At 57.8% G+C, this 23,357-nt stretch overlaps 1 protein-coding gene across 7 annotated transcripts; it reads left to right on the top strand.

Moving 5' to 3' along the window:
• The first annotated feature begins 1,657 nt into the window (after window positions 1-1,657).
• Window positions 1,658-23,134, top strand: PPP1R12C (protein phosphatase 1 regulatory subunit 12C). Of its 7 annotated transcripts, none has more exons than XM_067718979.1 (22): window positions 1,658-1,732; window positions 6,594-6,724; window positions 6,800-6,918; window positions 13,005-13,164; window positions 16,879-17,023; window positions 17,113-17,187; window positions 18,483-18,556; window positions 18,637-18,764; window positions 18,863-18,936; window positions 19,199-19,357; window positions 19,434-19,501; window positions 20,119-20,256; window positions 20,443-20,533; window positions 20,653-20,736; window positions 20,815-20,875; window positions 21,030-21,115; window positions 21,214-21,260; window positions 21,342-21,435; window positions 21,653-21,829; window positions 22,109-22,159; window positions 22,350-22,400; window positions 22,493-23,134. In XM_067718979.1, exons 3-22 carry the CDS (start codon window positions 6,882-6,884, stop codon window positions 22,577-22,579), a joined length of 1,887 nt encoding a protein of 628 aa, XP_067575080.1. In that variant the 5' UTR covers window positions 1,658-1,732; window positions 6,594-6,724; window positions 6,800-6,881; the 3' UTR covers window positions 22,580-23,134. The 7 variants fall into 7 exon arrangements, with proteins under 7 accessions (XP_067575080.1, XP_067575076.1, XP_067575077.1 ...); XM_067718975.1 differs by lacking the exon at window positions 1,658-1,732 and adding an exon at window positions 2,296-2,751 and having other exon boundaries at window positions 21,372-21,435; XM_067718976.1 differs by lacking the exon at window positions 1,658-1,732 and adding an exon at window positions 2,296-2,751 and having other exon boundaries at window positions 20,173-20,256.
• The last annotated feature ends 223 nt before the right edge of the window (window positions 23,135-23,357 follow it).

Below are 23,357 nucleotides of genomic sequence, written 5' to 3' on the forward strand. Positions count from 1 at the left end.
AATAGAACTGAAAATCTCTGTCCTCACAAAAACTTGTACAGGAATCCTGGCAGCATTACTCATGATAGCCAAGAGGTGGAAACAACCCAAACGTCTGTCCACTGGTGAAAGGATACAAGGGAATATCCTTCAGCCATAAAAACGAATGAGGCTCTGACACAGGCTACAATGTAGATGAGTGTCCAAATCATAACTAAAGAAGCCAGACACAAAAGGCCACGCACTGTGTGATGCCACTGATAGGAAATTTCTAGAAGGCAAATCCATAGAGGCAGGAAGTACAGTCGTGGTGGTCTCCAGGGCCTCAGGGGAAGGAAGGAATGAGGGGTTATGGCTAAAAGGAATGGTGTTTCTTTTTGGGGGTGATGGGAGTGTTCTGGAATTAGACAGTAGTGATGGTTGCACAACCTTGTCAATAGACTAAAAAAAAAAACAAACCCACTGATCACACTGCTATATATAAGACAGATAACCAACAAGGACCTACTGTAGAACACAGAGAACTATACTCAATAATTTGTAATAGGGTGGTTCAGTGGTTAGGATTTCACTGCCGGGGGCCTGGGTTCGATCCCTGGTTGGGGAACTAAGATCCCACAAGCTGCAGGGCGTAGCCTAAAAAACAATTGTAATAACCTATAGGAGAAAAGAATCTTAATAATAATAATAATATATATATATATAAAATAACTGAGTCACTTTGCTGTACACCTGAAACTAACACAACATTGTAAATTAACTGTACTTCAATTTTTAAAAATGCTTAAATAAAGGCACTGTGGCTCTTGAAAACAAAACAAAACAAAAACAGAAAGCCAAAAGTGGATAAACCTAAAAAAAAAAAAAAAAAAACTGCCATCGGAAAAAACAACAAAAACAAACAAACAAAAAAAACCTGCCATTGGGAACCGGGATGCCACCCGCCTTTCTGTTCTGCGTCGTCTGTGAGGTCACAGATGGGTCACAATATGATTTCTGGCTCCGGGACTGCTATCCCCTTTGTGTCCATCCCGACGGTCTCCAGGCCTCACGGGATTTGTAGTTTATTATAATTATAATTATTATTATTTTTGCACAAGCCCCGGGACTTCAGAGTGGGTAGGGCTGCTCTGACATCCCTTGGGAAAAAAGAATCTTGCTTCTGTTTGGATTTCAGCGCCGTTATGCTGAAACGTTTGCGCTTTTTATGGGTCTTTGTTCCGGTCTAAAACTGCCTGCCTCTTTCCCAATGAGGATTTAAGTGCAGAGTGCTTAACATAAGGATTATTTCATGCTTTATGGTGCTATGTATGAGGCAATTCACTCTCCACATCTGTTCGATCTCCTCGCCCTGGACTACAAATCCCAGCATGGCTTGCGAGGATGTAGAGCCCGGACTACATTTCCCAGCGTGCTCCACGTCCCAAGGAGACCGTCAGTAGCGGGGAGGACCAGTGAAGGCTCTGGGGGAGCTGTCATTGTGGACCCCGTCTCTTCGGTTCCTTTCCCGATGTGACCCAGGGGTTCTATCAGGGACTTGGGGTGCTTTGGGACTCTGCCTAGGACCAACTGTGCCTTTAGGGGCGTGGCCTCGAGGACTACGTTTCCCAGCGTGCCCAGCGGCCGATCGCCGTGACCTTTGTACCGCAATCTTTACTTCCCAGCATGCCCCGGGAGGTCACCCAGGGATTGTCTTGGTCTAAGGGTTGCGGACTAAATTTCCCGTAGTGTCCTGACGTTTCCCACGACCTAGGTAATCCATTCATTCATTCATCCAAAATACTATTTCCGATCGCGTTTTATTAGGCTCAGGTCTTGGCACTGGGAGCAAGTAGTGCACACGGAAGACAAAAACTCCTGTCCTCCTGGGGCTTATTTCTAGATGAAGCGAGCAGACTTTTAGGACTTTTAGTCCTTTTAGGACTCCCGGGCTGTCAAGTCCATTTCCTACTAGGTCCCCAGGGGACAGTTCTTCGTCCTTTTGATGCTGTGAACTACATTTCGCAGCATGCCCTGGGGGGCACATCTGTAGCCTTTAGACTCCATTTCCCAGCACTCGCAGGAGAATCCTCTCAATCATGTTTCCTTTCGACACCTCGGAGCTGCGAACTTCCCAGTGTGCCTCGGGGCCGATCGAGGCCGGAGCGTTGCCAAGAGCAATTTCCGCTTATGGACTCCATTTCCCAGAGCTCCCCGCGGCCTTCCGTGAGGCGGTTGCCATTCGCCTCTCCAGGCTGAGGACTCCATTTCCCAGAGCCCAGAGCGCCCCGGGACGGCGGGGTGACGTCACGCGCCGGGCGGGGGCCAGTGGATCCTTGGGCGGCGCGGGGCGGCGCGGGACGGTGCTGGGCGGGCGGTAGATCCCGGCGGCCCGTGGGCGGGCGGTGGCAGCTCAGGGCTCGGAGCTCGGCGCTCGCTCGCTCGCTCGTTCGCTCACGGGCTGGCGGTGCGATGTCGGGCGAGGATGGCCCGGGGGCGGGCTCCGGGGCGGCGGCGGCAGCGGCCCGCGAGCGGCGGCGGGAGCAGCTGCGGCAGTGGGGGGCGCGGGCGGGCGCCGAACCGGGCCCCGGGGAGCGGCGCGCCCGCACCGTGCGCTTCGAGCGCGCCGCCGAGTTCCTGGCGGCCTGCGCGGGCGGCGATCTGGACGAGGCGCGCCTGATGCTGCGCGCGGCCGACCCCGGACCGGGCGCCGAGCTCGACCCTGCTGCCCCGCCGCCCGCCCGCGCAGTGCTGGACTCCACCAACGCCGACGGCATCAGCGCCCTGCACCAGGTCAGCGCCCCCGCCCGGGCCCGTCCCGGGGACCTGAGTCGCCCTGGGTCTGCGCCACCTCGAGCACCCTCCCTCCCTTGTCCGAAGTCACCGTTGCTAGTCCTGGTCTGCGCCGTTGCTGCTGCTCCGGTCCCTGCCATCCCGTGCTGGCCCTCTTTTCCGCCCACCCACCTCGAGCTCCCTTCTTCCGACCCTGAGACACTTGAACTGACCCTGGTCTTTGCCACCCTGCGCCGCCCTCTCCCTGGACCCGAGCCATTGTTGACGGCCTCAGTCCAGTCCCTCCTAGTCTCGTCACTTCGCGCTGCTCTTTCCCGACCTTGAGCTCTCTCTACTAGTCTCGCCTGTGCCACCTCCACTGGTTCCACCTCTACTTTGTCATCTAATGCTGGACCTCTTTCCTGAGTCGGTGACACTTACAGCTCTACCGCTGCCCACAGTTTCCCCCTTCCAGGCAGGTATCACTTTCCTGGAGCATCCTCCTCCTCTTTCTTGGGCCTGTGCTGCTTCCCCCCTTGGTCTCTGGGCTGGGCCACCTCTTTGGCTAGGCCCAGGGCCTTCCACGCCACTTCTTTCATCCTTGGTCTGTGCCATCTGTTGCTGTCTAAGGATGCTTTTTCCTGAGCCCCTGCCTTCAAGGCTCTGTATTGTTTTTTTGGCCGTGGCTCGCAGCACGTGGGATCTCAGTTCCCTGACCAGGAATCGAACCCATGCCCCCTGCAGTGGAAGCGTGGAGTCCTAACCACTGGACCCCCAGGGAATTCCAGCTCTGTATTCTTGAAGGGGATGCTCCCCGGGTCTGGGTCACCTCATGCTGTCTCCCCGCCCCCCTTCACCCTCATGGCCTCTTCATTCTCCTTCTGCGGGCTGTGCCACCTCTTGTCTCCCACTGTAGGCCTTCTCTCGGAGATGTTTCTTCTTCTCCAGGCACCTCCTCTCTGCCTCTCCTCTTGCCTTGGCCAGACCTGCATCATCACCCTTTTTTTCTGGGAACACTCAAAGCACCCACCTCTTCCTGGCTTCGGGACACCTCTCTGTCCTTTGGTCACCTTGCTTTCGCTGCCTGGATCCCCTCCTGTGGATCTGGGCAGGTTCTTTCTCCCGTTGCATGTGCCATTTCTCCCAGCCCCTCATCATATCACCTTCCCAAGGGGTCTAGCACCCTGTTTCTCCTCTCTGTCCACCCTGGGGCCCCCATGCCGTTCCAAAACACTCTGATTGCTGTCTCCAGGGTTCCTCTGAACCAGGGCCCCCCAAATGTCCCACAACTAGAGTTCTCTCTAGTTCTGCGTGCTTTTATCACTTCCCACCCCCCTCCAGTGGGACCACCAGGCACAAGCCACAGAAGAGCTCTGTCCCCTCCCTCTGTCCCTGAGGCTGTCTGCCTCCTAGTCTCCTCGAATTGGTCCAGTCCCCAGCCCTCTTCTGTGCCGGAACTGCTAGGGTTTGGTTACTTTGGGGCCCAGAGAGGACCCTGGGAAGGAAACCTTGGAAGGGGGCAGAGGAGTGGGGTGGAGGCAGGAAGAGGCCCACTTCTCAGGTTCCCAGGAAGAGGAGAGGCTCAGCAAAGCAGAGTAGTCCTGAGTTCTGATCTCAGCTGCTCGACTTTGTGATCTCGAATTAGTGTCTTCTCTCTCTGTGCCTCAGGTTTCTTATCTGTTAATGGGGCCAGTAGTCAGCCCCTCCCTGGCAGGGCTCTGGCAAAGGAGGAAAAACACCCTTCAGGAAGCGGCTGTGGGCATCCAGTTGGGGAGTTGCAGCCCCTGGTCCAAGTACTACCCCTCCCCCCTTTCCCTTTCCCTACCCCCAGACCTGTGCCCTGCAGAGGCCCTAGTGCTTTCTGGGACATTTTCCTCCATCTAGAGGAGGGTCTCAGAGCTTGGCACGCCCAGGAAAGGGGCCTCAGGTTTCATTGTCCCCCTTCCTCCGCCATCGTCCCTGCCCCTGGCTCCCCTCGACCTTCCCGAAGGGGTTCTTGGCCCTGCGTTGCAGGCCAAGCCCCATTCCCCGCCCTCTCCCTTGGCCCAGACCCTGCAGAAGACCACCCCGGCCTGGCCTGTTAGGTGGGATCCCTCTCCCACTCCCGCTACAGGCGAGCACTCGGTACACTCCCTTGCCAGGCCTTTGCAGGAGGCATGAAGGATTAGGGCATCTGAGGTTCAGAGAGGGGAAGTCCCCGCCTAGGGTCACACAGCCAGCAAGCAGGGGTGCGGGGGTTTGGGTCAGGTCTGGGCGTCTGGTGACCAACTCGTGTTGGTTTGCCGAAGACTGGCCTGGTTTTAGCACTGGAAGTCCCAGGTCCCAGGAAACCCCCAGACAGGCAAACCGGAGCAGTTGACCACATTATCTGGGTGAGTCCTGCGGCTGTGGTTTCTGTTCTGCATGGAGCAGGTCCCCAGGCATCAGCTCCCTGCTCTGGTCGGGTCCCTAGGCGTTCTCGAGCCTCAGCCCCAACCTCAGGCTGGTTTGTCAACTGCTAGACGAGGCTGGTATTCTACCCCCTCCCTGAAATTACCTTGTAATTAGTGGCCAGGGGTCTGGGGTCTGGAATAGGAAAGACTGTGAGCCAGGATTCTTAGTTCTCAACAGGGAGGGGTGGGGGAGTCTGGACCCCTGAGTCTGAGGGAGGGGGGGCTGGGGGCCTGGATTCTTGGATCCCTGGTGCCCAGGCCGCAGGCATCTTTCACATGGATGCCTGTGCCCGGCCAGGTCCTTGAAAGGGAAAGGCCCATCTCCCTCCTTGCCCCCCTCCCCCATCACCATGACAACCAAATGGAAATAAACGGAGCCCAGAGTTCATCCCGTTCCCAGGGCACGTGTGGCCCCCCTTTCACAGCCTGAGTTTCCATGACTTCATGCTCTTGGCCCTTGTAGCTCCCTCCCCCTTCTCCAGATGGATGGTTTTGGAGAGGTGAGGGAGCTGGAGGTTAACCTACCCTGAGGACCTGGGAGTCCAGGTCCACTCCTGTCCCTCAGCCCTTGCTCAGGTCCCAGCGCCCACCCAGTGTCCACACGCGCCCAGGGCTGAATCCCTTCTCTGGCCCCCACTTGGTGTGAGTGCTTGTCTCCTGGAGCTTTGATTCTTCCTCCATCAAACAGGACCCTGACAGCCGTAGGATTGGGGAAGATGCCCGTGCAAGCCCCTTGGTGCAGTGCCCTGTGCCTAGGAGACCCTCGGTGCAGGGGAGCTGCCTCTCCTCGGGCCCCAGGTCCCGGGCACACGCTAACTCAGTCATGTCTCCCAGTGGAGGAGGCCTGCCCGGGACCCTCACTCTGTCCCAGGTTTCCAGGGACCTGGTGACTTTACCAGCTCTGCACAGCCTTGGGCCCCAGGGGTCCAGCAGTCTCCCCTCCAGGTACAAGGCGGGGCCGTGGTCAGTTCTTGTAGAGTATCTGTTGGATCTGAGGGAGGGGCTGGGGCCCTGGACCCCTGGGTCTGAGGGAGGAGGGGCTGGGCCTCCTCCCTTTGGTTCATCACTGGAAGCCCCATCCTTCGGTGGTGACTGTGGGTGTGTCTCATCTAACAAGCACCGTGCAGGATTCCTACACCTGGGTGTGAAGCCCCCCTCTCTTCTCTGTCCAGTTCCTCCTCTCATGGTCTCCAGTAAGCCCCAGATGCCTGGCTGACCTAACCACTGGGAAGCCGGGGGGTTTTAAACAGCTGGGTGGCTGGAGGGGCCTCCGGGGACAGGGTTGGTGTTTTCCAGAGCCATCTGGGTCTTCTCCTTGATTGTCAGGGCCGCTTGGCCCTGCATCTGCCTAGCGGTCCCTGCCAGGGGTCCTGTCGGCAGGGCATGCAGGGTCTGGACCAGGTGAAGGTGACAGCCTGTCCCGCCCCCCAGGCCTGCATCGACGAGAACCTGGAGGTGGTGCGCTTCCTGGTGGAGCAGGGTGCCACGGTGAACCAGGCAGATAATGAGGGCTGGACACCCCTGCATGTGGCCGCCTCCTGTGGTTACCTGGACATCGCCAGGTGAGGCGGGGAGGGTGGGCGGGGCCTGATGAGAACGGGCCGGACCCTTCCGCTCTGACCTCGCCCTGCCCCCAGGTACCTACTGAGCCACGGGGCCAACATCGCCGCGGTGAACAGTGATGGGGACCTGCCTCTGGACCTGGCCGAGTCTGATGCCATGGAGGGGCTGCTGAAGGTGGAGATTGCCCGCCGAGGTGGGCCTCGGGGGCTGCTGCGGGGCGGGCCCTCCGTTCCCGAGGACCCTGACTCTCTGGGCCTCAGTCCCTACATGGGAAGTGGGGTGTGAGTACCTACCCCCAGGGTTATCCAGAGTAATTGGAGGAAGTGCTGGGCACAGAATAAGAGCACAAACCACTGTTGGCCTGCAGTGTCACCTTATCCTCGAGTGACTGAGGAAGGTGAGGTAGAGGCTTGTCCAGGGGGTCGTTACGTGGTTGCAGGTATCTCAGGAATTCTGCTGGGGTGTGGGTAGGGGAATGCACAGGCTTCTGGGGAACTGGTCTGTCCCGTGCTCAGGATCACTGAGCCCCAGGGTCCTTAATATGGGGCCCAGGACCCCTCAAAGCTCTGTCTGGCCATGCTCATTTTTCTAGGGGGAGTGTGTATTACTTCTAGCAGGTTCTCACCTTCCCCCTGCCCCGCTACAAATAGCCATCTGGGGCCAGTTGTTGTGCAGTGTGCGTGGCTGAGCTGGGGGCGGAGGACACGGGGCAGGTCAGGTGGGGGATGGCCAGCAGCTTCACCGCTTCACCCAGTCTCCCGCCGGAGCCCTGGGTCACAGCCCAGCTGTGGAGGTGACTGTCTCATCCGCAGAGCAAGGGTGGCAGCAGCAGTGCCTCGCGGGTGGTCAGGGCTCAGTGGGTGGAAAGGTGTGAGCGCAGGGCCAGTGGGCCTGGCAGGTCTGGAGGGCTGCGCGGGAAGTGCGGGCAGGCTGGTGAAAAGTAGATGCCGGGGCGTCCGAGGTGATGCCCAGACTGCCGGCTTGGCTCTGGGTGGGAGGGGCAAGGGCCGGCCCTTGGGCAGCGGTGTGTCGGTCGTCGTGAGAGCCACGCAGGGTATGGAGGTGCTGGTGGGCGAGCCGAGGTGGGCAGCTGAGGTCCAGGAGCCCTGCTTTGGTTCAGGTGGAGGGGAGTGGGAAGCAAAGGAAAGACAGAACCGGGGTTTTCTCCCTCCCCTTCTCCACCTTTTTATCTCAAAAAACTTCAAACTCAGAGGCAGGTTTTGATAGCAGTCCGATGAGTGCCCACACGACCTTCACTGAGATCTACCAGGGCTTTTCAGCAGCTTCGTGGAGACACAGTTCACAGTGTGTACCGTTCACCCCTTGGAAGTGTGCGATCTGGTGTTCGGTTGTTTTTAGTGTATTCAATTCACACTCAATGTTGTGCATCCATCGCCACACCGATTTTATTTTATTTTTTAAATTTTTATTATTTTTTAAAATTTTATTTATTGAGTTTTGGCTGCGTGGGCTTCAGCAGTTGTAGCTCGCGGGCTCGGTAGTTGTGGTACGTGGGCTCTAGAGTGCAGGCTCAGTAGTTGTGGCGCTCGGGCTTAGTTGCTCCGCGGCATGTGGGATCTTCCCGGACCAGGGCCCGAACCCATGTCCCCTGCATTGGCAGGCGGATCCTTAACCACTGCGCCACCAGGGAAGTCCCCACATGGATTTTAGATGATTTTGATCACCCCAAGAGAAATCCCACACCCCAGAGCTGTCATCCCCAGCCCTGCATCCCTCTCATTGGCTTTGTGTCTCTAGATTTGCCTATTCTGGACGTTTTGTATAAGTGGAATCGTAAAGTATGGACTCAGGGGTTTTTCACTTTTTGGCATGATTGCCCGTGTTCCCTCCCTCTCCTCTAGGGGTGGACCTCCCTGGGTCTCTCCCTGCACCTGGTTCTCATGTCACGTCCAGCTCCCTCCACCTGGATCAGCCTTCGCCCTCCTCACCCTCCCTTGTTTCACACACAGGTCCCTCAGCTTGGACCTGGCTGTTTCTTCAGTTCTGCAGTTTTGGCAGGAACTTCTTAGCGAGTCCCTCCGGGAGACAGGCTCTGTCTCTCTGCCCCGTTACTGGTGATGTTAACCTTGAACCTCGTTCGGGGGGTTGCCCAGGTGACTCTACCGTGGAGGCATCTTCCTCCCTTTGTAGTTAAAAAGTAGTCTGAGATGGAGATGGACACATAATACACTAATATGTATAAAATAGATAACTAATAAGAACCTGCCGTATAAAAAATAAATAAAATTTAAAAATTAAAAAAAAAAAGTAGTCTGCAGGGCAATGCGTGGAGGCCACCAGGGGGTGGGTGGTCTCTCGGACATCCTGTGTGTTTCTGCAGGAAGTGCCCAGAGCTCACATCACCTTCTCACAGCAGCCCATGTTCCCCTTCTGCGGGGCGAAGGTTGGGGGATGTTGGCTTGTAGGGCCGACCAGGCACAAAGGCCTGTGGTCCTACTGGGAGGACGCTCTGCTGCACTGCGGGGGGTGGGAGGCACCTGCCAACAGCACTGCAGCCACCGCCTCCGGAGTCGGGTGGCTCCTGCCCCACGGCTCCGCGATGCTTGCCTTCACACGGAAGCCTCAGCGGAGCGTGGTCGGCAGAGTCTCTGTATTTTACCACAGTTTAAAAAAGAAGGGCTTCCCTGGTGGCGCAGTGGTTAAGAGTCCGCCTGCTGATGCAGGGGACACGGGTTCGTGCCCCGGTCCGGGAAGATCCCACATGCCGTGGAGCAGCTGGGCTCATGAGCCATGGCCGCTGAGCCCGCGTGTCCGGAGCCTGTGCTCCGCAACGGGAGAGGCCACAGCGGTGAGAGGCCCGCGTACCGCAAAAGGAAAAAAATTTAAAAATAAATAAAATAAAATAAAAAAGAAGACAATTTATGGGCTTAGGTAACCGCGGTCTAGGAGTTTTATGGACTTGAGGCGTGGTTTGATCGAGGTGCACAGAGTCAAAAGAATCCCTCCATCACTGCTGAACTCTGTCATTCTTAGACAGCTTCTCTCCGTGAGGTATTGATTCTTAGCATGGCTGCTAGCAGTGCAGGCTGATGCCCCAGCAGAGCTAGAACTCACCTCCTCCGTAGTCCCATCCACAGTCCTCTGCCTGACGCTCTTAGGGCCACCTTGGTCACAGGCTTGCCCCTGAGCCCGTCACGGTGGCAAGGAGGATGGTCAGGCCTGGTGAAGTGGTCACCCATGGAGCCGGGCTGTGGGCTCAGCCACGTCGGCTGAAAGCAGGGGTCAGGAAAAGGCAGAAGTCTTCACGGAGGCGGGAGACTGGATGCCTGCAGGTCCAAGCAACAGCTCCACTGCAGATGCTCTTCCCACGGCCCGGGCCACAGGGACACAGTCCAAGCACAGGACTCTCTGGCCGCTTGCTCAGAAGGGCCATGGTCGGACCCACAGGGACTTAGAACTGGGCAGGGAGGACATGTAAAGTGTTTCTGAAGCATTTGAAGCAATCACTTGGAATCCTAACATCAGGACAGTGGACGTGGGGCAGTTACTCTCAGAGACGGGCAGCTCTGACAGTCAGTTCCAGTGATGGCAAGGCAGAGCACTCTTATCTCTGGCCGGCAGGAGTGCGGGTGATTCCAGCCACTGTGGGAACCAGCTGGACAGCATGGATTACAGCTGGAGATCCACATTCCCAGTGTTCCAGCACTCCTAGGCCACCCGATGGCTTCAGTGTTGAGAGGATGTGGCCGACACCCAAGGGCGAACGGATCAGTCAGTAATCTATAAATGAGTGATCCAAGCAGTGGTCGGCAAACGTTTTAGGCAGTAAATTTTTTTTTTTTTTTTAAGCCATACTACATGGCATGTGGAACTTCCCCGACCAGGGATTGAACCCAGGCCCCCTGCCATGGAAGCTCAGAGTCTTAACCACTGGACCACTGGGGAAGTCCGTAGGCAGTAAATATTTTAGGCTTTGCGGGACATGCTGTCAGGTTGCAACAACTCTACCCTGCTGCTGTGGTGGGGAAAACAGCCAGGGAGGATATGTAAATGAGTGAGTGTGGCTGTGTTCCAATAAAACTTTACTTACAAACACAGGTGGCTGTCCAGAAGAGGCAAGTCCGCAGTGACAGGAAGTGGATTGGTGGTTGCCAGGGGCTGGGGAGGGACTGCTTAATGGGGTACGAGGTTTCCATTTGGGGTGATGAGAAAGTTGAGGTACAGATAGGGTCAGTGGTTGCACGTTGTGAAAGTCCTAAAAGCCACTGAGTAGTACGCTTTAAAATAGTGAAATTGGGCTTCCCTGGTGGTGCAGTGGTTGAGAATCTACCTGCCGATGCAGGGGACACGGGTTCGAGCCCTGGTCTGGGAAGATCCCACATGCCGCGGAGCAACTAGGCCCATGAGCCACAACTACTGAGCCTGCGCTTCTGGAGCCTGTGCTCCGCAACAAGAGAGGCTGCGATAGTGAGAGGCCCGCATACCGCGATGAAGAGTGGCCCCCGCTTGCCGCAGCTAGAGAAAGCCCTCGCACAGAAACGAAGACCCAACACAGCAAAATTAAATAAAATAAATACATAAATAAAATAGTGAAATTGGTAAATTTTATGTTAACCAAACTGGTGGCCCGCACGTGCAGGCTGTAGTTTGCCAACCCCCATGAGGAGCTCTGTTAATAAACATGGGCAAATCTCGGCAAAGAGCAAAGCTGCAGAAGGATGCGTTTGAACACGCAGGATACTAACTGTGGTTGCTGAATAAAAGATTGGCAAACGCTGCCCTTCCCTGCCCGCAGCAAGGCGCCTGCATCTATAATAGGACTGAATGTAGGTGATTCCCTTTAAGGAGGTCGGGGAGGAGAGAGGGAGGGGGGGGGGCGCTGAGTGCCTGGCACTCTCCTGGCCTCCACCCCAGCCTGGGCCTGCGGGATGGGCCCTAGCCAGCCAGACATTCCTGGAATAGCTGCCCCTGGGAGTCCCCGCCAGCCAGGGGACCCTAAGGTAATCCATTGGCGTTTAGTCCGAGGGCCCAGGTGCCACCGGGTGGCGCCAGTGCGCAGCTGGACCCGGACAGATTTGGTCCCGGCGGGGATTGCATTTCTGGGATCCTCCGGGTAGCCCCGGGGCAGCATTTCCAACCTGCAGTAAGGGTGTAACCAGTTTCCCGTTCAGGAAAGCAGATTGATGAAGGTGGTTACCTCTGGGGCTGCGGGGAGGGGCACCTGTCATGGCCCCTGTCGCCTTGTACTGCTGTAAGCCAGGCGGCCGTACACCGCGTTGTCGCCAGTGCTGTCCAGTGGAAAGCCAGAGTCAGCCCAAGCGTAACTGAGAATTTCCAAGTAGGTGCGCGGAAAAACAAAAACAGTTGAAGCTAATTATAGTAATATAGTTATTAAATCCAGTACGTCCGAGACATCATCATTTCAATATGTAATCAATATGAAAAACTACGCGTGAGCTGCCGCACACTTTTTTCCTGTGCTTCGAAATCCAGTGTATTTTACATTTACAAGGCGTCTCAGTGGGAAGTAGCCACAGTTCAGGGGCTCCGTAGCTGCACGTTGCTGACGGCTGTTGAGCAGGGCGGCTCAACTCTGTGCAGCGCTTGGGTGAGTGAGAAATTTCACAATCGAAAAACCAGCAGCTAGTAATACACTTCCCAGGAGAGAGAGTACACATTCCCTAGAAGAGACTGTTTTTGACTCCCGTCTCAATAGTTCATAACGTGCAAAGTACGGATTCTCAGTGACAGTCTAAAGGTAGTATTCCAGCATCAACAAGGCTGCCCGTTTTGATCCACAGTCAACTTATGCTTAAAGTCATAACGTGCCTTTTGCATCCATAAATGCAGTACAGTTTTCCATGAGACCAGTTGACTACAGTGAAATTGGCGAGTGAGGAAGCATGCTTGCCTCGCACAGATTGTGCAGGTGACAGCAGGGAACAGCAGCTGGTGGGAAGATGCCGCTGCCCCAAGGTACGGGCACTGTTCAGTGGCTTTTTGCCTGGTTTATCCTACTCATGAGTGATAACGGTGACGAAACACACAAAGATGCTGGACTAAGGACTGTATCTGTAGTGACAGGAAGTGTAAGATGTAAGATTCCTGCACCCTCCATCCTCCCAGCCCCCAGCAGTGACTCAGAGACCCTTAGTGGACCCCAGGGCTTCACGGAGCATGGTTGGGAAGTAACAGAGCTAGTTCAGAGCTAGTCCTCCCAGAGGAGGCTCAGAGCAGAGGGACCAGGCCAGGTGCCACTCTGTGCTTCCTGGGTCTCAGGGTGGGAGTCCCACCTATCCCCCCTTCTCGTCCTCCCAGGTGTGGATGTTGAAGCAGCCAAACGGGCCGAGGAGGAGTTGCTGCTTCACGACACAAGGTGCTGGCTGAACGGGGGCGCCATGCCAGAGGCCCGGCACCCCCGCACGGGGGCCTCTGCCCTGCACGTGGCCGCCGCCAAGGGCTACATTGAAGTGATGAGGTGAGCTGGGCCGGTGTAGACCCTCCGTCTTCCCCTGCCCCTTGCGCTGGGCCAGCCTGTTGCTTCTCACTGTCTTACACCTTCTTGCGGATTTTGTCCATTCCCTCCCTTTTCTAATTTATGTACCTAAGGCCGTGCATTTCCCTCTAAATACAGCCTTAGCTGCATCCATAAGTCTTGATGTGCAGACTTCTCCCTGTCCTTCAGTTTAAAACGTTTTCCAACTTGTAGTCTTCCTTGACCCAGGGATCATTTAGAAGTATGTCGTTAATTTCCAAATACATGGGATTTTCTAGTCGTAGTTGAATTACACGTATACCTCATTTTATTGTGCTTCGCCAATAGTGTTTTTTTGTTTTTTTTTTTTACAAATTGAAGATTTGTGGCAACCCTACGTTGTCAGATGAAGGCGAACGTTTTTTAGCAATAAAGTGTTTTTTAATGTATGTACATTTTTTTAAAGACATAATGCTGTACACATAACAGACTTAACTTTTATATGCACTGGCAAACCAAAAAATCAATGTGACTCGCTTTATTTCAGTATTTGCTTTGTTTCGGTGGTCTGGAACCAAATCCTCAATATCTCCGAGATCTGCCTGTACTCACTTCCTGGCTCACTTGCACTGTGGTCAGAGAACAGGTTCTCTGTGATTCCAGATTTCTGGAATTCATTGAGGTTTGCTTCATACCCCAGTCTGTGTAAGCTGGAATGCTTCATAACCCAGTCCGTAAGCTGGAAAAGAATTGTGTTGTTAAGTACAGCGTCCTATATAGGTTATTAGGTCCACTTTGTACTCATGCTATTTAAATCTTCTGTATCCGTAGTGATTTTTTTCCCCCATCTGCTTATTCTCTCAGTTGCTGTGAGAAGTGCAGTAAAACGTCACACGATGGTTGTGGATTTTTGCTGTTTCTCCTTGTAGTTGTGTCAGGTTTTGTGCTGCATATTTCAAGGCCAGGTTATTTGGTGCATCTATATTTTAAATTGTTGCAGCGTGTACTCTCTGCTTCTCATCCTCACCGTGGTCTTGTCCATTTCCGAGTGCCTCACCCCTTCCTGTCAGTAGTTGGTTCTACTTATCATCAGACTCCCCTGTTCTCTCTTTATTTTTTCCCCTCTCTCTCATGTGATGTTATACTTTATATTTAGTATATAAATGGAGTCCAGATGAATCTCTCCATCTCTGCTCACCTCTGTGTTAATGAATTTTTAGAAAGGTCTTCCAGGGGAATTCCCTGGTGGCCTAGTGGTTAGGATGCTGGGCTTTCATTGCTGTGGCCCAGGTTCAGTACCTGGTCGGGAAACTGAGATTCCGAAAGCTGCACGGTGGGGCTGGGGAAGAAAAAAAAAAAGGAAGCTTTTCAGTGAGGAGCTTAAGATGACGCCTAACAGCTCCAGCCTCATGTCCTGGCTGCTTCCCCTCATTCAGAGGTAGAGTGCCTCGTCCTCCGTAGTTCCAGCGAAAGTCCTGGGTCTGATACTCACTGGGCTGCCTGGCACACCTGCTCATCCCAGGGCTGGTCCCTGTGGCAAGGAGGGTGGGACGGTCAGGCCCGGTGCTGTGCCCAGCCCTGGAAGCTGTGCCCTCTTCTACCCGTGGCTTCCACCCCTGAGCCTCAGGTGGCTGCTTCAGCTCCTGCCCTTGAATCTGTGTCCCAGCCAGCAGGAAAAAGCAGGGGGCAAAAGGAGCAAATGTCCATGTCTTTTAAAAGGACAGTCCAGAAGCGGCGTACACACTGAATACTGACATCCCATTTGCCAGACCCTTCTCGGCTGGCCGCTCCTAGCTGTGAGGGAGACTGGGAGATTCTGCCTCAGCAGGCAACCCCTGAAAGCTGGGCGCCATGTTTTTTTTTTTAGAAGCGTCTTCCCAGGGCAGGGGGCCTCATCTCCATTCAGGGCTCTGCAGTGGCTCCCCGCCTATTTATTTATTTATTTGGCTGCCCCAGGTCTTAGATGCAGCACACAGGATCCAGTTCCCTGACCAGGGATTGAACCCAACCCGGGCCCCCTGCATTGGGAGCACAGTGTCTTAACCACTGGACCACCGGGGAGGTCCCTGGGTGCCATGATTAAAGGTGGAAGGAGAGTGGATATTCATGGACAGCCTCATTCTCTGCCACAGAACTGAAACGCTTTGGCCTTAGAGATACTCACTGACTGTAATTTCATTTCCGCCCCTTAGTATGGGTTTACAACCAGGTCTATCTATGGACTGCATTTTTGGAAGAATGTAGCTGACATTCTCCTCGTTAAAGATGAGTGGCAGGGTAAAGGTGTACATTTCTTTGATGCTGTTCACTCAGCACTTACTGAGCACCTGCTGTATGCCAGACCATCTTTTAGGTACTGGGGATATAGCAGCAAACGAGACAGATCTGGGCCCATGTGCATTTCGCAGCCTTGTCGAGGAGACAGACAGAGAAGTGACTGAGGAAGCCGGTCACATCACATGGCCCTGAGTGCTCAGGGAGGGGTCCTCAGCCTCCACCCTGGTGACATGGGGCTGGATAACCCTGGGGGCCTGTCCTGTTCATGGGGGTGGGACACTGACCTCCACCCACTAGGTGCCAGGAGCCACACCCCACCGCAGTCACGACAACCAGGCACATCTCTGGGCGTTGCCCAGCGTCCCTTGGGGGTCAGCGTCGTCCCCAGTTGAGAACCACTGGTCCAGAGGGATATAAACAGGGCAGTGGGGGAGAGCGAGTGTGGTGGGGAGGTCCCCTTCGAGATTCGGGGAGGAGGTTGTGACTACCGAGAGGGTGGCCGCGTGAAAGGCACTGATGCCTCGAGAACGTTCACTGGGCAGAGAGAACAGCGGAGCCCAAGGTGGGCGCGTGCTTGGGGCAGGAGTGGACGCCCGCACGGCTGGAGCAGATGAGCTGGGGGCCCGCAGAGGCGCTTTTGTTTAAAGGCTCTTTACAAGGTACCTCGTCTCTCCGCCTTTCCCACCTTGCTTCAGCTCTTTCTCACTGACACGGAACCTAAATGCAGTTCTCTAAAAGCCCGCGTGTCTACCCTACGCTGAGTTTGCAGAATTGCCCTGGACCAGATCGTGTGGTCTAAGGTGGTGATTATCTCACGGGAAAGAACCGTCTAAGCCAGGGGTTCTGTCTCGGCACTGGTGGCATTTGGACCAGATCGTTCCTGGCTGTGGGCCCATCCTCTGTGCTGTGGGTTGTTTAGCAGCATCCCTGGCGCCGACCCACTGATGCTTCTGGCGCCCACCCCTACGTTGTGACATCCAGAAACATCTCCAGACACGGCCAGACGTCCCCAGGCGGCTATGTGGTCCTGGTTGAGAACCGCTGCTCTGAGCCAGAGGGGTCCTGGAAGAGTGCTGCCCCCAGGCCGCCCCTTCTGGGGTCTCATCCTTTCTCTAGGCTTGGGTGCTGGGGAACCCCTGCCCTCACCTCCCCTGGAGCTGTCTCACAACCAGGGGTGACGCTCAGAAGAGTTGAGCATTGCAGGTACAAGAAGCAGGGTTCCAGAGGCCACCTGCTAGGCCAGGGGAGGAGTCAAAGCGGTGGCAGAGAGGGTCACTTCCGGGAGAGGGCGCCTTGGGGCCATGACGCTTCACCCCCTGGCCCAGGACCGGTTTCGGTACTGTCACAGCTGGTACTGCCACCACAGCACAGCTGGCCGACCTTAGCTCTTGGCCCCGAGCCCCTGTCCTGGTCCTTGACCTGAGCCTCCCTGGCCCCCAGGCTGCTGCTTCAGGCCGGCTACGACCCGGAGCTGCGGGATGGGGACGGCTGGACGCCCCTGCACGCCGCAGCCCACTGGGGCGTGGAGGACGCCTGCCGCCTGCTGGCGGAGCACGGCGGGGGCATGGACTCGCTGACGCACGCGGTGAGGGCCGGTCCGGGGCCCGGGGACCGGTGGGGGCTGGGAGGGCCCGTCCACCAACTCCTCACCTGCCTTTTCCCCTCCCCACCCAGGGGCAGCGTCCCTGTGATCTAGCGGATGAGGAGGTGCTGAGCCTGCTGGAGGAGCTGGCCCGGAAGCAGGAGGCCGTGAGTGTCTGTCTACAGCCAGGAGGGAGGGCCTCCACGTCCCTGGGGACCTGCCCTTCCCTGGCCGGTGACCTGGGCCCAGTGGGGAGCCAGGAGGAGGGGCACAGCTGGGCACTAGGGGGAGGCGGGGCCTTGGGCCCCGGGGGACCTTGGGATGCAGATGGCAGTCATCTATCCAGGCTTGGGCTGGGCCTCGTCACCCCTGGGACGCCCCCCCGCCAGCACTGGGCCAGGCCTTGTTGCTGGAAAAACGCAGAATGAAGGGGTGAACGGTGCGGACTCGGGGTCTGAATCCCAGCTCTGCCATGGATTTGCTGTGTGAGCTCAGGCCAGTCACTTAACCTCTTTGGGCCTCGGTTACCTCATCTGTAAAATGGGGATAGCACGGCGCACTTTATGAGTTACATGTTCTGTTACGTGGAGTACGTATTATGCTATGAGTGGTATGTACGTAACTAAACAAAAGCATTCAGAACCCTGCCTGGCGCACAGTAAGCACTCTTAGGTGGCAAGAAACATCTCCTGAGGCCTTCTGGGGCCAGGCCCTCTGCCTGGAGCTTCTGGCGAGTGGCAGGTAGACAGGACCAGACCCCGTGTTTACAGCTTGGCTGTGGCAACACGGAGGGAGACGGTCCTGTTTCCGGCTTGGCGGACTTGGGCAGCTTCCTGGGGACCAGGGCTCGCACACTGTTGAGGGAGCAGTACGTGCAGAGGCTCAGGGGTGGGGAGTCGTATGGTACCCGGAATTTGGAGAGGGGCAGACCCTGAAGGGCCTTGAATGCCAGGTGAGGAGGCTGGGGGCTCTGGGAGGGCGTTTAGTGGGTGAAGCAGGGTCTCTGAGAGGTGGGGGCACAGACGAGGCCTGAGGGTGTCTGGGAAGGGAGACCTGCAGCACAAGGGGTTTGCTAGGAGGGGCGGGGGAACTGCTGTGCAGGCTCCGAGGTGTGAAGACACAGCAGTCGGGGAACTGCGCCCTGAGATGCCATTTGGGGGCTGGGCCTGACAGCGAGCCTTAAGGGAGGAGGCCGGGCCTGGCAGCCCGTGTCCGGTGTGCTGAGGGGTTGGGGAGAAGATTGGGTAGCTCGCCCCTGGGAGGTAGAGGCCAGGAAGCCTGGGGGCCCCTGAGTACTGGACGACTCATTTGAGACCCAGGGCGCCATGTCTAGGAAAACTCAGCGAGTGCACAGATCATCTCATTCCCCCCTGTACCACCTCCACCCCGGCACAGTTGTATGTGGGACCCAGGAGGGTCTGCGTGTTCTGCCCCTCCCCAGTGGCCCCCTTCCCCCTTTCAGCTTCGGAACCAAAAGGAAGCTTCCCAGAGCAGGGGCCAGGAGCCCCAGGGGCCCTCCAGCAGCAAACACCGAAGGTAGGGGAGAAGCGCCTGGAGGGTGGGTGGGCTGGAGGTTCCCCAGGGCTTGGACCCCAACGCCCTCCCCTTCCCACCAGGAGCTCTGTATGTCGTCTGAGCAGCCGTGAGAAGATCTCCCTCCAGGACTTGTCCAAGGAGCGCCGGCCTGGTGGGGCAGGGGGGGCCCCAATCCGGGACGAGGATGAGGGAGAAGAAGGCCCCTCAGGTGAGGGGCTGGGGGGCTGGGGTCCTGAATCTGGAGAGGAGGGGGCTGCGGGAGGAAGGGCTGGTGCTCAGAGACCTCTCCTGCTTCCCACGCTGTAGAGCCACCCCCTGCAGAATCCAGAACGCTCAACGGGGTCTCCTCCCCGCCACCCTCTAGCCCCAGGAGCCCCATGGTGAGTCTGGGTTCCCGGAGGCCGTGCTGGCCCGGGAGGTTGTGGGGGGCGTAGCCGTAAAGCCTGTGAACCTCCTGTCAGGGCAGGTGGGGTGAAGACTACAGTTCCCAGAATCCTCTGGGACAACTGACTGCCTTTTCCTGACTGTGCCTGTCCTCCCCACCCCCCAGTTGTAGTTTGTGGTGGTCCTTTTGGGGGTAACACTTGAAGTTCTTGAGAAGTAGGACCCTCTCCCTGTAACTGATACCCTTCCCTTCTCCAGACCCCCGACGAGGCCCCCTTCTCCACGCGCTTTGGCCTCCAGAAGACGGGGAGCTCTGGGGCCCTAGGCCCTGCGGAGAGGCGGGGCGCCGAGGGTGCCTCGGGGGCTGGGCTGCAGCGCTCCGCCTCCTCCTCGCGGCTGGAAGGGACCTACACTCAGGTGAGCAGGGTGAGGGGCAGGGGACCAGACCCTGCCTAGTCAAGGAGAATAGCCCCCTCCTCTCCTCTCCCCGCAGGCCAGGGAGCCCCGTCTTGCCAGAATTACCCCCACCCCCTCCCGGAAGGTGCCGGAGTCCTCTGCCCCGTGAGTCTGACGGCCCGGGTCCCGCCGGGAGTGGGGCAGGTCTGGGCCCCTGTCTTGTCAGCCTTTGCTCTCTGGGGTCTGGTCCCTGCCTCCCACTCTTGGCCTCAGTTTCCCTTTTGGTGCATCAAGTAAAAGCTCACAGTAAAACTCCAAGGCCACCGTGATCCGGCCTCCGGCGGCCCCCACCCCCCTCTCCAGCCCTCCGCCCTCCTTTCTGACGCGGGCTCGCTCCTGCGCGGGCCCTTCACTGTGGCTCCCCACTCACCCCCACAGGGCTTCCTTCCTCCCTCTCTCAGGTTTGTTTGAATGTCAGCTTCTCAGGGAGGCCCACCAGCCCCACTGCACTCACTGCCCCAGCCTCCGGACACGCACACCTCCGGTCTCCTGTCCTTGCTCTGTCTTTTCTTCTCCAGGGTGCTTCATTCTTCTGACGTACCATGTGGTGTCCTGAGCTTTCTGTGGTTATCCTCTCTTTTGCTTGTATCTTTTCTGCTCAGATTTGACTCATCGGGGCAGAGATGATTTGTTGCTTTTTCTTGTGCTTCTTGCTGTATGTGTGGTACCTGCCATGTAACGCAAGCTTGAGTAACATTTGCTGATTGAATGCGTTCACACAGGTCTGAGATCTCCAGGCCTCCTCCTCCCTTGGGTAACTCCACTCATGCCTCCAGGATTCCGGAGCCCGAATCCCCAGTGAAGCCAAATGTCCCCGTAGCCTCTGCAGCGCCCCCAGCGGACTCCCGCGACCGCCGGAGGTGAGGTGAAGAGGCCTGGGGGCAGGAAGCAGCTGTCTCCCCATCTGGGAGACAGCTGCCTTACCCAGGAGTCCCAGGGTTGGCGCTGAGGTCCTCTGGCCGAACTTGACTCCCCCAGAGAGTGTCAACCATGGGATGGGACAGGGTCCAAAGGAACCCTCTCTGAGGTCGGGGCCCTTCGCTCAGGTCCTACCAGATGCCTGTACGGGACGAGGAGTCTGAATCTCAGCGGAAAGCTCGCTCTCGCCTCATGCGCCAGTCTCGGAGGTCCACGCAGGTGTGGGATGGGGGCCTGGACCCCTGGGTCCGCGGGAGGAGGGCCTGGGGGCCTAGACTGTCCTGAAGGGGCTGGGCCCTGAGTCCTGGACCCCCTGACTGCCCCCTTCTCCGTGCCAGGGTGTGACTCTGACAGACCTTAAAGAAGCAGAGAAGGCTGCAGGAAAGGCCCCGGAGCCAGAGAAGTCGTGCCTGCAAAGCCTGGTGAGAGGGTTCAGGTGCCCGGGCAGGGGGTGGTACAAGATGCCCTCGTCCTCTGACCCCCGTGCCCCTCTCCCACAGGACCCTTCCCGGCGACCCCGAGTCCCCGGGGTCGAGAACTCTGATGGCCCTGCCCAGAGAGGTGAGGTCTGGTCTCTGGGAGGTGGTCAACCTGGGCCCACCGGCTCCCTCCTGCTACAGTCTTACTGTTTTCCTGGGGGTTGGGCCCAGAGACCCTGACCCTGCAGAGGGGACCCCTCCACAGATCACTGGGCTGACTCCTGCCCCTCCCCCAGCAGAGGCGCCTGACGGCCAAGGGCAAGGACCACAGGCCGCCGAGGAGCACCGCAGAGTCAGCAAGGAGTGGCGGGGACCTGCCGAGGTGCGGGGCGGGGCCCAGGCGGGCCGAGCTGGGGCTGTGGGCCGGCCTTGGAGGTGGGCTGGGGGTGGAGCCAAGCTGAACCCCACCTCCGCCCACAGGGGGAGGAGGCGGAGCCGGCGCCTGCAGACCGCAGCCCAGGATCCAGGTACAGGGTGGGCCGGAAGGGTTTGGGCTGTCTGTGGGGCCGTGGGCGCGCCCCATGACGCCCTCCTTGCCCTCACCCCAGCACTCCCGAGGGCGGCCCCTCTTCCCGCAGGCAGCGGGACCTCAACCCAGAACCAGAGCCAGAATCAGAAGAGCCTGATGGAGGCTTCAGGAAGGTTCGCGATCCCACCCCACGATCGTGCCATTAACCCCCACTTGCTGGCTTGTATATACCTGCCCTCCTGCCCCCTACTTAGTGGCTCTACCTGACCGATCCGGGCATCCTGCTCTTTTCCGGCCCCACCTGAGCCACAGTCACCCCCTTTCCCTGCAAACATGCGGCATCTCAGCCGGCAAGCCTGACCCCCGTGTCCCTCCTCCTGGGGCCCCCAGCTGTATGCAGAGCTGCGCAGTGAGAACGAACGACTTCGCGAGGCCCTGACCGAGACCACACTGCAGCTGGCGCAGCTCAAGGTGGAGCTGGAGCGTGCCACGCAGGTGAGGACGCCGCGGCCCTGGAGGTGGTGGGAATTGGCCGGCGTGCCAGTGCTGGCTCCGGATCCCTGGGAGGTAGGGCCAGAGCGTCGAGGGGAGGGGCCTGAGTGGTGGGGGTACTAGGACCCTTGGGAGGAGGAGCGTGGGCAATGAGGGGGCGAATGAGGGGCAGAGCTAAGATCTCGGAGGCGGAGCCTGGTCCAAGAGGGGCTGGGCTTGTGGTCCTGAGCAGTAGGTGGGGAGGTCTGGGCCAGCCAGGAGTCTGCCTTTCCCCCTCTCACTGCTGGTTTCCCCCTTCTGGCCATTGCGGTTTGGACGTTTCTCTGAGCCCTGCTCTTTTTGTGTCCTCACCAGAGGCAGGAGCGATTTGCAGAGAGGCCCGCCCTTCTGGAGCTGGAGAGATTCGTGAGTAAGGGTGGCTGGAGCGGGGCCAGCTGTGTCCCCAGCCTTACAAGCTCAGGCGGGTCTGGATGAAGAGGGCCACACTGACCTTCTAACGTGCCCCTCTGCCCATTCCCCGCCTCTCTCAGCCATACTTGACCTCCGGCCCTCCCCGACCCCCGGTCCCTCGTCCTCACCTTCCCGTTTATTCCAGGAGCGCAGGGCCCTGGAGCGGAAGGCAGCGGAGCTGGAGGAGGAGCTGAAGGTGAATGCTAATGGGGAGCTGAGGGCAGAGCGAGGGTGGGCAGTGGGTGCAGCCTGCCCAGGGCCACCTGGCTGACGCGTCCCACCTCGCAGGCCCTGTCCGACCTCCGGGCTGACAACCAGCGACTCAAGGATGAGAACGCAGCCCTGATTCGCGTCATCAGCAAACTCTCCAAGTGACTCTGGAGGAGGCCCTTCCCCCGCACCCATATTTATACAGCTGCTTCTGCCACATGCACCCCTTCCTTTGCGTGAACACGAGTGACAGGGCTCCCGGGGAGTCTCTGAGAAGCCATAACCTCCCCTCGGGACCTCCAGACTGGGAGGGGAGTACAGAGTCCCCAGGAGCCAAGGGGGGCCATCCGAGGCCAGGATGGAGGCGGAGGCCGAGCCAGGTAGGGGGACGTCGCTGAGGGGGGACTGGGGCTGGAGGCGGGACCAGGAAGGAACCGAGGACCAAGAAGCGCCAGGACCAGAGTGGCCGCCCAGAGGTCCCCCCTCACGTGTGATGCCACCCTCATCACCCCTCCCACTCGTGAACAGGGATCCGAGAATGTGCCAATAGTCCCTCTGGCCTCGGCCAGGTGGGCCTGTGTATAGGGTCCGTGTGCAATAGGGAGGGATGTCTTCTATTTTTTGCTGCCCCCTCGCGGCCCACTGTCTGGGGCAGGGGGAGAAGGTATTTTCGAGATAAAGCACAGGCACCACAAATAAAAGTCGTGAAGTTGCCACTCAGTGGCTGCGTCCTTGGCTGGAGGTGGGGCGCTGCTTCCCATTCCCGTGCTGGGGCTGTGCCTGCCCGTCACGGGGTGGGACAGGGCTTCAGGAAGAGCGGTCAGTTGGAACAGAGGTCCCAATCCAGGGCCCACGTGGTCACAAGTTGGCTTGGTACAGAGCAGGAAGGGTCAGCCGGGCGAGGGGTAGGGGCTGTGAATATTGGGTTGGGGAGCTTGGGTCT

This window comes from Pseudorca crassidens, chromosome 20 (genome assembly GCF_039906515.1).
Source record: "Pseudorca crassidens isolate mPseCra1 chromosome 20, mPseCra1.hap1, whole genome shotgun sequence".
Classification (NCBI taxonomy): Eukaryota; Metazoa; Chordata; class Mammalia; order Artiodactyla; family Delphinidae; genus Pseudorca; species Pseudorca crassidens.